At 42.0% G+C, this 14,207-nt stretch overlaps 1 protein-coding gene across 1 annotated transcript in view; it reads left to right on the forward strand.

Moving 5' to 3' along the window:
* Positions 1-14,207, forward strand: part of ULK2 (unc-51 like autophagy activating kinase 2) — a 113,678-nt gene that overhangs the window by 69,026 nt on the left and 30,445 nt on the right. Inside the window, exons 16-18 of the mRNA XM_090291807.1 lie at positions 4,081-4,226; positions 11,721-11,801; positions 13,852-14,138. Of these exons, the coding sequence (XP_090147933.1) occupies positions 4,081-4,226; positions 11,721-11,801; positions 13,852-14,138 (514 nt within the window). The remainder of the gene's footprint in view (positions 1-4,080; positions 4,227-11,720; positions 11,802-13,851; positions 14,139-14,207) is intronic.

The raw sequence follows: 14,207 nt of genomic DNA on the forward strand, positions 1-14,207 counted from the left end.
CACCAAATCAGTATTATATACAATGTAGAAGGGTATTCTATAAGAAGAAGATGAAAAAGATTAAAGGCATGAATGATAAATGGCCATAAAAAAAGAATGAGATCTTACTATTGGCTACAACATCTATGAACCCAGAGGTATCATGCTAAGTGAAATAAGTCAGTCAGAGAAAGACAAATACCATATGATTTCTCTTATATGTGGAATCTAAAGAGCAGTATAAATGAACAACAAAGCAGAAACAGGCTCATAGATACACGGAACAGACTGTTAATTGGCAGAGGGGACGTGGTTTGGGAGACAGCTCAAAAAAAGTAAAGGAATTGAGAAGTACAAATAGGTAGTTACAAAATAGTAATGGGGATGTAAACTACTGGCATAGGAAATATAGGCGATGATACTGTAATAATTACGTGTGATGCCACTTGGGCACTGGAAATATCAGGGGAAACTTTGTAAAGTATATGATTCTCTTAACCACTATGCTGTACACCCTATACTAACACCAAATAATACTGCATGTAAACCCTAAGTGAAAAAAATTAATTAAAAAAATTTGTAGTTGAAAGATCTATTACTTTCCATAGCCAACTTTGTCCCTTACATACAGTACAAGGTAGGGTAAGAGTAGGTTTATAATAATATAATAAATAGTAATATAATAATTAACTCTTATTCACATACTCACAACTATAAACCTACTTTTGCCCCACCCTCTATAATGGACGGATTTATATAAAATTGTACAAAAAATTGAATAATAAAATTTTTTATAATGGATTTATTTAGACAATATTTAAGCTTGGTTAGGTAATATGATATGTATATATTTGTCTACAAATATAATTATTTTTAAGAATTGAGAAATGTGCTAAAAAATGAAATCCTACCAGTTGTAGCAGATTATTTACACATTAATTATTTCTCCAACAACCTGAAACCTCACTAAGGTAGCAAAGGAATGACAGTAGTGTAGTCCACAAAGAAAAGTGAAATAAATGTTTAGTGGGTGAGAGATTTCAGGAAATGTCTGGAAAACAGAAGGAGAATGGGGGTGAATGCGTGCTGTAGCAGGGCAGGTGTGAGTGCTGTCGGTCAGAGACTGGCAGAATGAGAACCCTGTGCCCCGTGGCCCCCTTGGGAGCCGTATGCCTCAGAGAACTCCGTAACAGCAAGAATGCAAAGGAGAGAAACTCGTTTACAGAATTAGTGCCCTCAGAGACTGCGTCCATAACTAAACATGAAATGCTGTTGAAAACAATCAAAATAAAAAAGACCTGCTGGACATTACAAAATATAATAATGCTGGAAGACAAAGTTGGGGAAGTGTCTGAAATAGGTGAGTCAAATAAAGATGGAATTTATAAGTAAAAAATATTTTTTAAGTATTGATTAATTATAAGCATTCCAGAAAGAAGAAGAACAACAACAACAAATTGTGAGGAAAAAATTTCTAGGAAATAATCTAATTTTTTTTTCAGAATTGGAGGGTACAAGATTTTAGATTAAAAGGGCCCACCAGATAAATAGCTCAGTGAAGGGAGAATGGCCCTTTCCATCTCCTAGGATTAAATTGGGAAACCTTCTATGAAGGGCATTTGGAAATACCCATGAAAATTATTAATGTATATCGTTTGACCCTGCACTTCAGCTTCTGATACCTTATGCTACAGACAGGTACTCAGTCCTTGCCTGTGTATGAAATTGCATGTATACAAAGTTGTCCATTGTTAGAATAGCAAAGGATAAGAAATAAGCCGAATGCCCACCAGTAAGGGACTTGCTAATTATAATTTATCTATGACAGTGGACCACCTTCCAAAAAGAGTAAGTGTACTCTTTTCTACCTCTGTGTACTGGGGTAGAGAAATTTTCAAGGTGTATTATAAAATAGCAGAAAGCAAAGTGATTAATGGTGTATTAGCAGTAGTTCTCATTGTGTGGTCTGTGGCTCCCTTTTTATAGCGCCCCTGGGGACAGAACTATTTTCCTAGGAATACGAGGACACTGTTTGCTTTTCACTGTGTTGACATGCACTGAGAGTGTGAAAGCAATGATGGAAAACTGCTGGTGTCTTAAAATGCATCACGTTAGTGGCGCCCAGCTGTGCTGGTAGTCCTTGTGTTCTCCCGTCACACACTCGCAGTGCCGAGGAATTAAAGAAGCAGTAAAAATTACGATTTTTCTTTGAAAATCTTGACTAGAATGTTGGCATAAATCATTTTTGCTGCACATTGGAGTAGTTGTCTTAAGGAAAAGCACTTGTATGATTCTTCTAGTTGCAAGCTGAATGAGTCACTTTCTTCCTGGAACACCATTTTACTCCAAAGAAAACTATGATTAGGGGTAGTCGGCAGCCATTTTGTTGAAAATGAACTAAGTGTGCCACTTCATCGGAGACAAGTGACAGCCCTGACAGGTGTGGCTCAGTGCATTGGGTGTTGTCCTTCAGATGAAAGGTCACTGGCTGGATCCTCAGTTGAGGCACACGCCTGGGCTGTGGGCCTGTCCCTGGTGAGGGCACATGTGAGAGGCAACTGACCGATGTTTCTTTACCTCTCTCCCTTCCTTCCCCTCTCTCTAAAAATAAATAAGCTGTTTCTAAAGAGAAGAAAACAAGTGACGTAAAGTTGGAGCTCTTGAGTAAGAATTAGAATTTTGGAAAACTTTCGTTTCCCACTGTAATCTTGACAGCTTCTGTGACGCCTTGACAGCCATTTCTGTAAAGCAGGGTGGTGGCGTTTTGGTATTGTGTAATGTGTCAACATTTGAAATAGCTGCATAACTCAACCAGGATGTTCCAAATGACCAGGTTTGAAAATAATCACTCATAGACGAAAGATTTATTCCAAGGACAGTTTACTTTGCCAAAGAATGGAATTTAATGTAACGAAGTACATAATTTCACTGAGGTGGTTTCAGTTTCCACACTATGACTAGTCTTTTAGAAATGACCGCTTGCTGAGTTTTGATCTAGTGTCAGTGAAAAATATTTGAAAAGACTACCAAAATATTTCTCCCTTTTCCAGTTACATCCGTGGAAGTCTGGATTTCCTTCATATACTTTGCAATAGATTGACTGTAGAAACAGTTATGAGATGCCATCTGTCATCTCTTCAGACACTAGAGATTTGCAAAAAATGTAAAATAATGTCACGCTTCTCACTAATTTATTTTGTTTTGGAAGATATTATTTTTTTCTAATTATGTTACATGTAATAAGCTCTTTTAATGAATTAATTACAAAAATTTCTCTGTTTTAAATTCTAATATAGTAAATATCAATAGATGCAATTTGCACGAACAAAAACTCTGGGATCTGCAGCAATTTTAAGACTATAATGGGGACCTAAGACCCCCCAAATCAAAAATGGTTGTCAAGTATAGCATTACCTTTGTTAAAACAATATGCAGTGCCGGGGTTAGGGGCACCCAAAACTTAACTACTAGTAAACTACTAACAGCCTACTGTTGACCAGATGCCTTATCAGTAACAAATAGTCGATTAACACATGTTTTGTATGTTATATATATTATATACTGTATTATTGCAATAAAGTAAGCTAGAAAGAAGAAAATATTGTTGAGAAAATATGTTTACAATATTTATTGAAAAAAAATCTGCATGTAAGTGGACCCATGCAGATCAAATCTGTGTTGTTCAAGGGTCAGCTGTACATTCAGTTTTTGGTTTGTGTTTGAATTACAGAACTCTGGAGGGACATTAGAAACTAAAAACAGTGGTAACCTTTTGAGTAGGGTTGAAGAGGTGTTGCGAATTAGGCAGACAGGATACAAGGATGAAAGGGAGACCACTATATAATTTTATACATTTTATATTTGTTCCCTGTGACTGTGACATTTTTTGCATTGTTTTTATTGTACTCTTTTCATCACCATTTATCCCCCGTATCCTCTGCCACCTCCACCCCCGCCCCACCACAGTCCCCACATGCGTTACGTATTTTTTAAAAATCTACTCTGGCATATTTCTAGGAAGCTTCAGAAAAAAAAATAACAGAAATAAAGAGAGAGCCGTAGAACCTATCAGAGAGGAAGTTACGATATTTTTCTTTCCAGGTCTGCAGTGGTACGAAGGTCCAACACCAGCCCAATGGGCTTTCTCCGGGTCGGATCCTGCTCCCCGGCGCCGGCAGACGCAGTGCATACGGCTGGACGAAGACTCTCCACTGGGTCTTCCAGGCCTTATTCACCTTCCCCTTTGGGTAAGGAGAGTTTCAAGCAGTTGTTCTCAGCCTTTTCCACTGTGACAAACCTGGCACGACACTTCAGGAACATGGGCTCACAGTGGCAGGGAATCTCAGCTGACTGGGAACCATATCCCACGCTGCCAGCCACAGCTTGCTCCCTAATCACTCTTGAGGCTCTCTGTGAAAATCTGCTAGGATGTCTACTGGAAATATAATAATACAGAAGGATCTCATGAATAAAAAGTATCTTCATTAGGTTTGGGCTCTAAACACAAAGTCAGAAACCCTAAGTTAATGTACATAAAATGCCTACCCTACTTACCTCTCAGATTTATGAGGTGGTAAAGACAATAGTGTAGATAACAGCGTAGCATCCATCGAGGTCTGACAGTCCCGGGAGGGATAGGGTGGCAGCTTTGTTAGTCTTCCCACCTCTCCCGGAAACCATACACGGCAACAATAGAAATGCTAAGACAGAGCAAAAGCGAACAGTAAAACAGCAGCAATGACAGAAACCCAACCAATCATAAAAACACACCTCAAAGCAGAGTTTTCAGTGAAACAAAGAAAGAAAATGCTCAACTTCAGAGGCCAGAGCACCCAAGGATTTGTAAGAAACAGCATCAATAAGGGGTGGAAGGGAAGGCAGTACTGAGAGGGCCCAGTGGTACAGATCCTGAGGCCTAACAGTGGCAGATCTCAAAATTGAAAAAAAGAAATATATACATAACAACACATAGTCATACCTTGGTACTCGTCGGCTTGAAACTCGTCAATCCCTGTATTCATCATGTTTCGACAAGAAAAAAAATGTTCATCGCACTTGCTAGAACTTTTATGAGTTACAATGCTGTCCCACAAGAGAAAATGCTTGGTCACTAGTCACGTTCAGTACTTGCCGGTTTCGGCACTCGCCATGAGTGCCAGAACGAATTGACGAGTACTGAAGTACCACTGTATATTCCAGTACATACCAAAACTGCTGGAGTAAGACTGAGAGGGAATGGGAAGGAATCTTGGGAGGAGGCAGAGTGAGAAGGATTAAAGTATTCAGAAGTCCTGATTTCAAAACAAAACGAAAAAATCACAGTGATAATGTTTTTTTCTTTTTAAGTTTATATCACCACCTCATATGTTACAATGGTTTTGAAGCTGTTTTTATTTTTTATTTCAGATTTAGGTTCTTTATTTTATTTTAAATTATATTTTATTGATTGTGCTATTACAGTTGTCCCATTTTTTCCCTCTTTTCCCCCTCTACGAAGCACCCTCTACTCCCTCAGGCATACCCCATACCATTGTTCGTGTGCATTGGTAACGCATAAGTTCTTTGGCTGCTCCATTTCCTGTGCTGTGGCTACTCTGTAACCACCTATTTGTACTTCTGAATGCCCTCACCTCTTCACCCATCCCCCACCCCACCCCCCCATCTGGCAACCGTCAGTCTCTGTTCTTGTTGCTTAGTTTGTTTTTTTAGATTGATATGTATTTATTGCCATTTTATTTTTCATTGTTTTTATCTTTTTCTTAAATAAGTGCCTTTAACATTCATATGATAATGGTTTGGTGATGATGAACTCCTTTAGTTTTTTCTTGTCTGGAAAGCTCTTTAGCTGCCCTTTCATTCTAAATGATAGCTTTGCTGGGTAGAGCAATCTTGGCTGTAGGTCCCTGCTTTTCATGACTTTGAATATTTCTTGCCAGTCTCTTCATGCCTGCAAAGTTTCTTTTGAGAAATCAGCTGAAAGTCTTATGGGAACTCCCCTGTGGGTACCTAACTGCTTTTCTCTCGCTGCTTTTAAGATTCTTCCATTATCTTTAACCTTTGGCATTTTAATTATGATGTGTCTTGGAATGGACCTCTTTGCATCCCTCTTGTTTAGAACTCTCTGTACTTCCTGGACTTGCATGGCCATTTCCTTCACCAAATTAGGGAAGTTTCCCTTCATTATTTTTTCAAATAGATTTCCAACTTCTTGCTCTTTGTCTTCTCCTTCTGGCACCCCCATGGTGTGAATGTTGGACCTCTTGAAGTTGTCTCAGAGGCTACTTACGCTATCCTCGTTTTTTTAAATTCTTTTTCTTGTTGTTCTTACTGGTGGTTTTTTGCGACCTTATGTTCCAAATCATTGATTTGATTCTCAGCTTCATCCACCCTACTGTTGTTTCCCCGTAAATTGCTCTTTATTTCAATTAGTGTGTCCTTCGTTTCTGACTGGACCTTTTTTATGCTGTCGAGATCCTCACTAAGTTCCTTGAGCGTCCTTATAATCAGTGTTTTGAACTCTGCATCTGATAGATTGCTTATCTCCATTTCGTTTAGTTCGGTTTTGGAGTTTTGATCTGTTCTTTCATTTGGGCCATGTTTCTTTGTCTCATTTTGGCAACCTCTCTGTATTTATTTCTATGTATTAGGTAGAGCTGCTTTGACTCTGTCTTGGTATTGTGGCCTAAGGTAGTAAATATATCCTGTAGAGTCCAGTGGCACAGCCTCCCCTATCGCTCAAGCTGAGTACTTGAAGTGTACCCTTTGTGTGCGCTGAGTACACCCTCCTCTGTAGTTGAGCCTTGGTTGCTTTTGGCAGGTCAATGGAAGGGATTTAGTCAACCAGTCAGCTGTAAGGACTGGCTGTGACCACTGACCACCAACCTCCACCCTCTGTGGAGGATCAGCTGTGCAGGGGCAGGGTGGTGGTGCACCAGTGTGGTCTGTAGCTGTCCACTAGGTGCGCAGGCTGTGGTGTTTCCTGGTTGGTGCAGGCCCAGGTTAGCCCTGGCCGGTGTTCAAACCAGAGCCACCCTGCCTGAGCTATAAAGCAAAATGAGATGGCTACTACTACTGCGGAGCTTGGAGGTTCCCAGGGATAGCCAACCTGTGGATCTAGGCTGGCTGCTGCTAGTGCCAGACCTGGGGCTAGTTAGCAAGAGCTATGAGAGCTGGAAGCTCACTGAGGCCTGCTGTTGCATGTTTGAGACTATTTAGGAAATTGTGAAGCATGAGCTAAGGCCAGCTATTTATATGGAAAAGCCACTGTTAACAGCTTGGGTAGGAGGGAGTCTTAGGGGATCTCCAGGGCACGGCAAACAATGTGAGCCAGGTTGATGGAGTCTCAGATATGACCCCTGCCTGTAGGCTTTGTGGCTTCTTGGGGGAGGATTCAGAAAAGAAACAATGATCTCTGTCTGCCTTTCTATCTGGGATAAAGCTGTCCCACAGCTCTCATCTTGATGCCAGACACTTCAGTTCCTCCTCATATGCCAGTGGTGCCTTTCAAACTGCTATCCCAGTGCTAGAGCTGAGGGAGTGAGTCTGAGTAAGTCTGTGTCTGGGTTCCTTAAGAGGAACTGCTTGGGACTCCAGAAGTTTCTTTCACCAACTCAATCCCTGCTGGTTCTGCAGCCAGCAGTTATGGGGACTTATCTTCCTGGCACTAGAACCCTGGGCTGGAGGGCCTGGTGTGGGGCTGTGACCCCTCCTAAGATATCCCTTTCAAATTTTCATCCACGACATGTGGGTGTGGGACTAGCCCCTTCCGTGTCTGCACCCCTCCTACCCATCTGGATGGTTGTGGTTTCTTCTGTAGTTGCAGACTTTCATTACACTCGATTTCTTTTTTTTTTTTTGTATGATTTATTGATTATGCATAACACTTGTCCCAATTTTTTTCCCCTTTGCTTCCCTCCACCCAGTACCCCACTTCCCTCCAGCAATCCCACCCCCCCCCCTTAGTTCATGTCCATAGTCGTGCATTTAAGTTCTTTGGCTTCACCCTTTCCTATATTATCCTGAACTTCCCCCTGTCTATTTTGTACCAAGCAATTATGCTTCTTAGTCCCTGCACCATTTCCCCATTTCTCCCCCTTCCCCCTCCCAGCTGATAACCCTCCAAATGATCCCCACACCTATGAGTCTGTTCCTGTTCTGGTTTGCTTAGTTGGATTATTATTTTATTTTTTAGATTCAGTTGTTGATAGTTGTGAGTTTGTTGTCATTTTAATGTTCATGGTTCTGATCTTTTTCTTAAATAAGTTCCTTTAACATTTCATATTATAATGGCTTGGTGATGATGAACTCCTTTAGCTTTACCTTGTCTGGGAAGCAGTTCATCTGCCCTTCCATTCCAAATGATAGCTTTGCTGGATGGAGTAATCTTGGTTGTAGGTCCTTGCTTTTCATCACTTTGACTACTTCTTGCCAATCCCTTCTTACTTGCAAAATTTCTTTTGAGGAATCAGCTGATAGCCTTATAGGAACCCCTTTGTAGCTAACTCTTTTCTCTTGCTGCTTTTAAGATTCTCTATCTTTAACCTTTGTCATTATAATTATGATGTATCTTGGTGTGGTCCTTTTTGGGTCTAGCTTGTTTGGGACTCTCTGTGCTTCCTGAACTCGTATGTCAATTTCCTTCACCAAATTTGGGAAGTTTTCCTCATTCTTTTTTCACATAAGTTTTCAGTTTCTTGCTCTTCCTCTTCTTCTGGTACATCTATGATTCAGATGTTGGTACATTTAATGTCCCAGAGGTTCTTAAGCCAATCCTCATTTTTTTCAATCCTTGTTTCCTCATCTGTACTGGTTGACTGTTTTTTTCTTCCTTATGTTCCAAATCATTGATTTGAACCCTGGTTTCCTTCCCTTCACCAGTGGTTTTGTGTGGATTTTCCTTCATTTCATTTAGCATAGCCTTCACTTCTTCCCTTCTGCATTTGCCATATTTAAGCATATCTGTCAGTCTGTGAGCATCTTTATCACAAGTGTTTTGAACTCTGCATCTGTTAGGTTATCTGTCTTCTTGTTACTCAGTTCTCCCACTGGAACCTTGATGTGTTTCCTATTCTGGGCCATACTTCTCTGTCTCCTCATCTTGATGGGCTCCTGTGTTTGCCTCTGTGTCTTAGGTAGAGCTGTCGCTTCTGTTATGATGTAAGGGGTGGAGCCTTAGGTATTTGTCAGTACTGGAGACCTGTTTCACCACGTTGTGCGCTGTATGTGGGGGAGGGGTCTGAGAGGGAACAATGCAGCTTGCTCAGGATGTGCCCCTTTTCCAGGCACTTCTCCCGCTTTCGTATGGGATTGGCGCCACTCTAGCTGTTGCCCTGGTTGTGGTTCCCAGAGTGGGTGGGTTTGCAGATGTTCCAGGACCATGGGGCCTCTAATCAAATGGACTCTGCTAAGAGATCAGCAGCTTCTTCCGCCACCCCAACACCCACTGGTTTTCACAGTCCGAAGCAATGAAGCTTTATTTTCCCTGGCACTGGAGCCATTTGCTGTGTGATCTGGTCTGGTGCTGGAAGTGCTTCCCAGGTGTCTCTCCCTACTCTTATAATGTGTGATTACTCTTTCTGATGGCTAGCCACAGCTACAGCATTGCTGCTGCCGCTGCTACCACTGCCACCAAACCATGCCCTCTCAGCTCTGGCTCCACCCCTCCTACCTGTCTGGATGAGTATTACTTACGTATATCTTTGTTTGTTGGACTTCCATGCAGTTCTGTTTTCTGGTACTTCTGGTTGTTTTTAGTTTTGAGGTAATTTTATTTCTTCTTATGTTTGTGGAGGGAGGCAAAGCATGTCTACCTACGTCTCCATCTTGGCTGGAAGTCCATTCCACTTGATTTCTGATGGTTCTGACTGATGGATTTTCTATAGGTTAGTTGTATTTTTGATGTGGTTGTGCGAGGAGGCAAGCCATGTGTACTTATACCTCCATCTTGACCAGAAGGCCCAAAGCTGTTTTTATCTGAAACAAACTTTTTCAAACAAAATCTTGGCCCTCTTTTCACCCCCTACTCAGCTACTGAGGCACTCCAAGTTCTCCAGTATTTACCCTTGCACTAAAGGAAAAGGCTCTTCTTCAAGATCTAATCTTTGCCTACCTGCCTAACCTCGTGGTCAGTGCCTCTTATTTATAGGTCTATCCAGAAAGCATCCAGCCATGTACTATGAAAGATACACATTTATTGAAGAAGATACAAGAAACATTGTACATAGGACAGTGACGCCTCAGTCCCCTTCAAAGTAGGAATCTTGCGACCTCACGCAGTTCTCCCAGTTGCCATCAGCTGCCCTGTCTTATTTTCCTGAATCTCATTGACAAAGGCCTAAAATCTCTTCCCTTTCAAGGGTGATTTTAGTTTTGGGAAAAGCTGGAAGTCCCAGGGCCCCAAATCTTGGCTGTAGGGAGGTTGAATCACTTGGGTAATTGGATGTTTTGCCAAAAAAGTCTGCTCGAGACATGGCGCATGATGTCGTGATGAAGCTGCTGATCACCAGTTACCCATAGCTATGACCTTCTGAATCATCTGAATAGTTTCTGCAAAGGAATATTTAAGCTTACCACAAAATCTGATGCAGATTCATTGCTCTACTTGTTCAGTCATTTTGAATGTGATGGCCACACAGTGCACATGCTCACTCAGTGGTGTCTGCTGCCCCCACTGACTGGTACAGTGAAGTCGTCATTGTTCACACATGTGCATTCCAGTTCACTCTCCTTGGCTGCCAGGTTACACTGATGTCATGTAAACCATTCTCGTTATATTAACAATAGTTGAACTTTTTCTGGACAGACCTCATATATCCCTTGTCTACTTAAACTCCCTAAAGTCTTCCCCAACTCTCTTTTTTGTTGGTTTGGGTTCTTAGAGCTACATTCAAAGAAGGTAGCTGCAGACATGTGCAAGAGAGAGAGACTGGGGAAAAAGCAGTGATGGACACGGGAGGAAGCAGGAGTTGACAGGGAGCCCCTTCAGGTGCCATGCAGATGTGACCCCTGTGAGGGAGAGAGGAAGGAAAGGGGAGTCCTGACCAGAGTGAATTCTAAGAAGATATCAGCCTGGCTGAAGGAGTGTCCCCAAGCACTAAGTCGTCCGAATTTTTTTCTTTTTAAAAAAATTGTTAGCGGTTTTTATTTGTTTGTTTATTTATTTATTTTTAGAGAGGGGAAAGGAGAAGGAGAGGGAGAGAAACATTTCTGTGTGGTTGTCTCTCACACGCCCCCAACTGGGGACCTGACGTGCAACCTAGTCATGTGCCCTGACTGGGAATTGAACCAGCGACACTTGGCTTGAAGGCCGACGCTCAATCCACTGAGCCACAGCAGCCCGGGTCAAATTTCCTGACCTACCTGAATAGGCCTAAATTATTGCCTCAACCGTGAGCAGTCAGTGGCTGGGAGCAGCCCTGGGGCGCAGGCTCGGCGGGAGCGCTCCACAAGCCCCACACACCACATACCGCTTTGTACTTCCTGTCTTAAAGACGTACGCCACAGGCAGTGACCTATTTACGTGGGTCCCTTTCCCGCTGACCTTGTTTGAAAGCAGAGTTTAGCTACTTCTGATCTTCGTGTGCCCGGCACCCAGCACATTGCTTAGTCAGTGCTCGCTGAGCTAAACCTTTGCTAATTAAGTTTTGTGAGCTATAATGCCCTGTGCAATTTGTGCATGTGTTGCCTGTTTCTGTTCTTTACAGATTTTGAACCATTTCCTTCCCCCCTTCCCCTCTTTACAGTTGGTACCATTCCTGAGCACTTTAGCCAGTGCTGCTGTGGATATCCTCAGGGCCACGAATCCAGGAGTCGAAACCCATCAGGTAGGAAATGGATTTGCTATATTAATAATTTTAATCCTGTCATAAGTGGAGTTGAGTTATATTTTTCTAGTCTTATTAAAAGAACAGAATTGATATGAAGTATTTCCTCAGCTATCCCGTTTTTCAGAATCTTGTTCATTAAATTTTGGCAATCAGGCAATCGAATATCTCTTTTGGGGTATATGATTCTGTTATGAAAATAAGTCTTAGGAATTAAGCAACTTACCTAAACTTTTATCATTGTCATACAGATAATGAAAATCAGTCTAAGAAATAAAAATATGTTACTTTGATTAATATTATTCTTTTTAAAAATCCAAGGCCTGCTTATTGATTTTAGAGAGGGGAAGAGAGGGAGAGAGAGATTGATGTGAAGTGAGAGAGAAACGTTGATTGGTTGCCTCTTCATAAGCGCCCTGACCAGTGACCAAACCTGAAACCTAGGCATGTGCCCTGATCAGGAGTCGAACCTGTGACCTTTTGGTTTATAGGACGATGCTCCAACCAACTGATCCAACACCAGCCAGGGCTGATTAATACTATTCTTCATAAGAGCTTCCAGTTAGCATCAAATGAAAAAGAAACATATATTTATTTGCTTTATTGTATAACATATGCCTCCAAAGTTATATGTAAATTATACTTCTTTAAGTCAAATTTTATTGTATGTGCATCTGAGGAGCTGATCAGTTAGAGGAATTCTCTGTGTTACTTAGGAAAGGATAAAACTTCGCTTTCTCCAGACGTAGCACTTTGCCAATAATTTTACTTACTTGCGTGTGTATGTATATACACATATATGTGTGTCTGTGTGTGTGTTTGGTGGAACCAAGTTCTGAAAGATTAAATATCAAGTTTAGTATGAGATTAAGCCAAGAGCAGTCAATAGCAAAAGCTCCTATTGGTGTTCATTTTTGGAAAGATGATGGTTATAGGTCACTAAGAAGATTAGTATTTTTTTTTTTTTTAATTTTATTTATCTTAAGAGAGAGGAGAAGGGAGGGAGAGAAACATCGATGTGCAAGCGAAGCGACAGTGGATTGCCTCGCACGCCCCCAACTGGGGACCTGGCCTGCAACCCAGGCACGCGCCTGATGGGGAATGGAACCAGCGACCTTTGGTTCTCAGGCCGGTGCTCAATCCACTGAGCCACTCCAGCCAGTGCGATGAGTATGTTCTTAATGTTATTGGTGGTAATGTGGCTTGCGAGAAGTGCCAAAGAATGTGTGCCTGGAGCTCAAGGCTTAGTGGGACTTACGTTGACCGCAAGTTCAGGTGAACGCCCTTGTCGTTGCCAGGTGTTCCGTGCACAAGATCGTCTCCTAGGCGCTCAATGTCGTGTCCCCTTAGGAGTCAAGAATATCTGTGGACAAGTATATTCTTTGTGGAATATGGATACTTTATGTTTTTAAATGAATTTCATTAATGAAATTGATAATAGAAATAAATTATCCATAAGCTTGTTATTTTAAAACAAAATCCAGGGAAGGTGTATTATCTAATTCTCTTTCTTAATGCGTGTGTGTGTATGCGTGCGCGCATGCACGCACATGTGTGTGTTTGATGTGTGTTTGTTTAAATAACTGGTTTTTCTGGGTTAGTTTGAAAAGTTTATTTTAGCCGTGATGTGAGAAAAGGGAATAATCATATTGGTATACCAAAGTATGTATTTATATAAAGGGTAGAAATCTTCTTGTTCATGTAGGTTTTTGTTGTTTTCATTAACTTTAACCATTCACTATACAGCTCTCATTGGGTCTAATGAGACCTTACATTAATCTCAGTTATTTGCTAGCTGCTGGTAAAAACAGCAACTATACCCATTATCAGCGTCTGTCTCCTGAGAATACCAGCGATGGTGTTCTTTCTTGTCGCTGTTTTGTGAAGGATGCCAAAAAATAGTCTCCTGCCGAGTGAACACTTTTAGAATATCGCATGAAAAATAAGATGTACATTGGAATTCTCATTTTAAGAATTGCCTTCTTAGCTCTTAGGTGTTTGCCACGTGCTTCTTGGCTTGGGGTTAAACGCTGTGCCCTCTCCTTGGCAGGTTCTTCAGGGCCGCAGACACAGTCGCCACAGTCCTTCTTACTGGGGGCCAGGCTGCCGAGCGCCCCCACCCTCGCCGACACCCACCAGAGCAAGCAGAAGCTGCGGAAGCAGCACTCGGACCCTGTGAGCCCGGCCCACGTGGGGGCTGCGCACAGCGGCTCACCGCAGCCCGGCCGGCCCGGCAGCCTCGGGACCTCTCCCACCAAACACGCGGGGTCCTCTCCGCGGGGTTCTGACTGGTTCTTTAAAACCCCTTTACCAACAATCATCGGCTCTCCTACTAAGGTATGTTTATTAAACCCTTTGTATGTAGAAGCACAGCGTCCTGGATGGGGGTCAGGGCCCCACAGCAGA

The sequence above is a fragment of the Furipterus horrens genome, unplaced genomic scaffold, assembly GCF_987537825.1.
Source record: "Furipterus horrens unplaced genomic scaffold, mFurHor1.1.pri manual_scaffold_11, whole genome shotgun sequence".
Taxonomy (NCBI): domain Eukaryota; kingdom Metazoa; phylum Chordata; class Mammalia; order Chiroptera; family Furipteridae; genus Furipterus; species Furipterus horrens.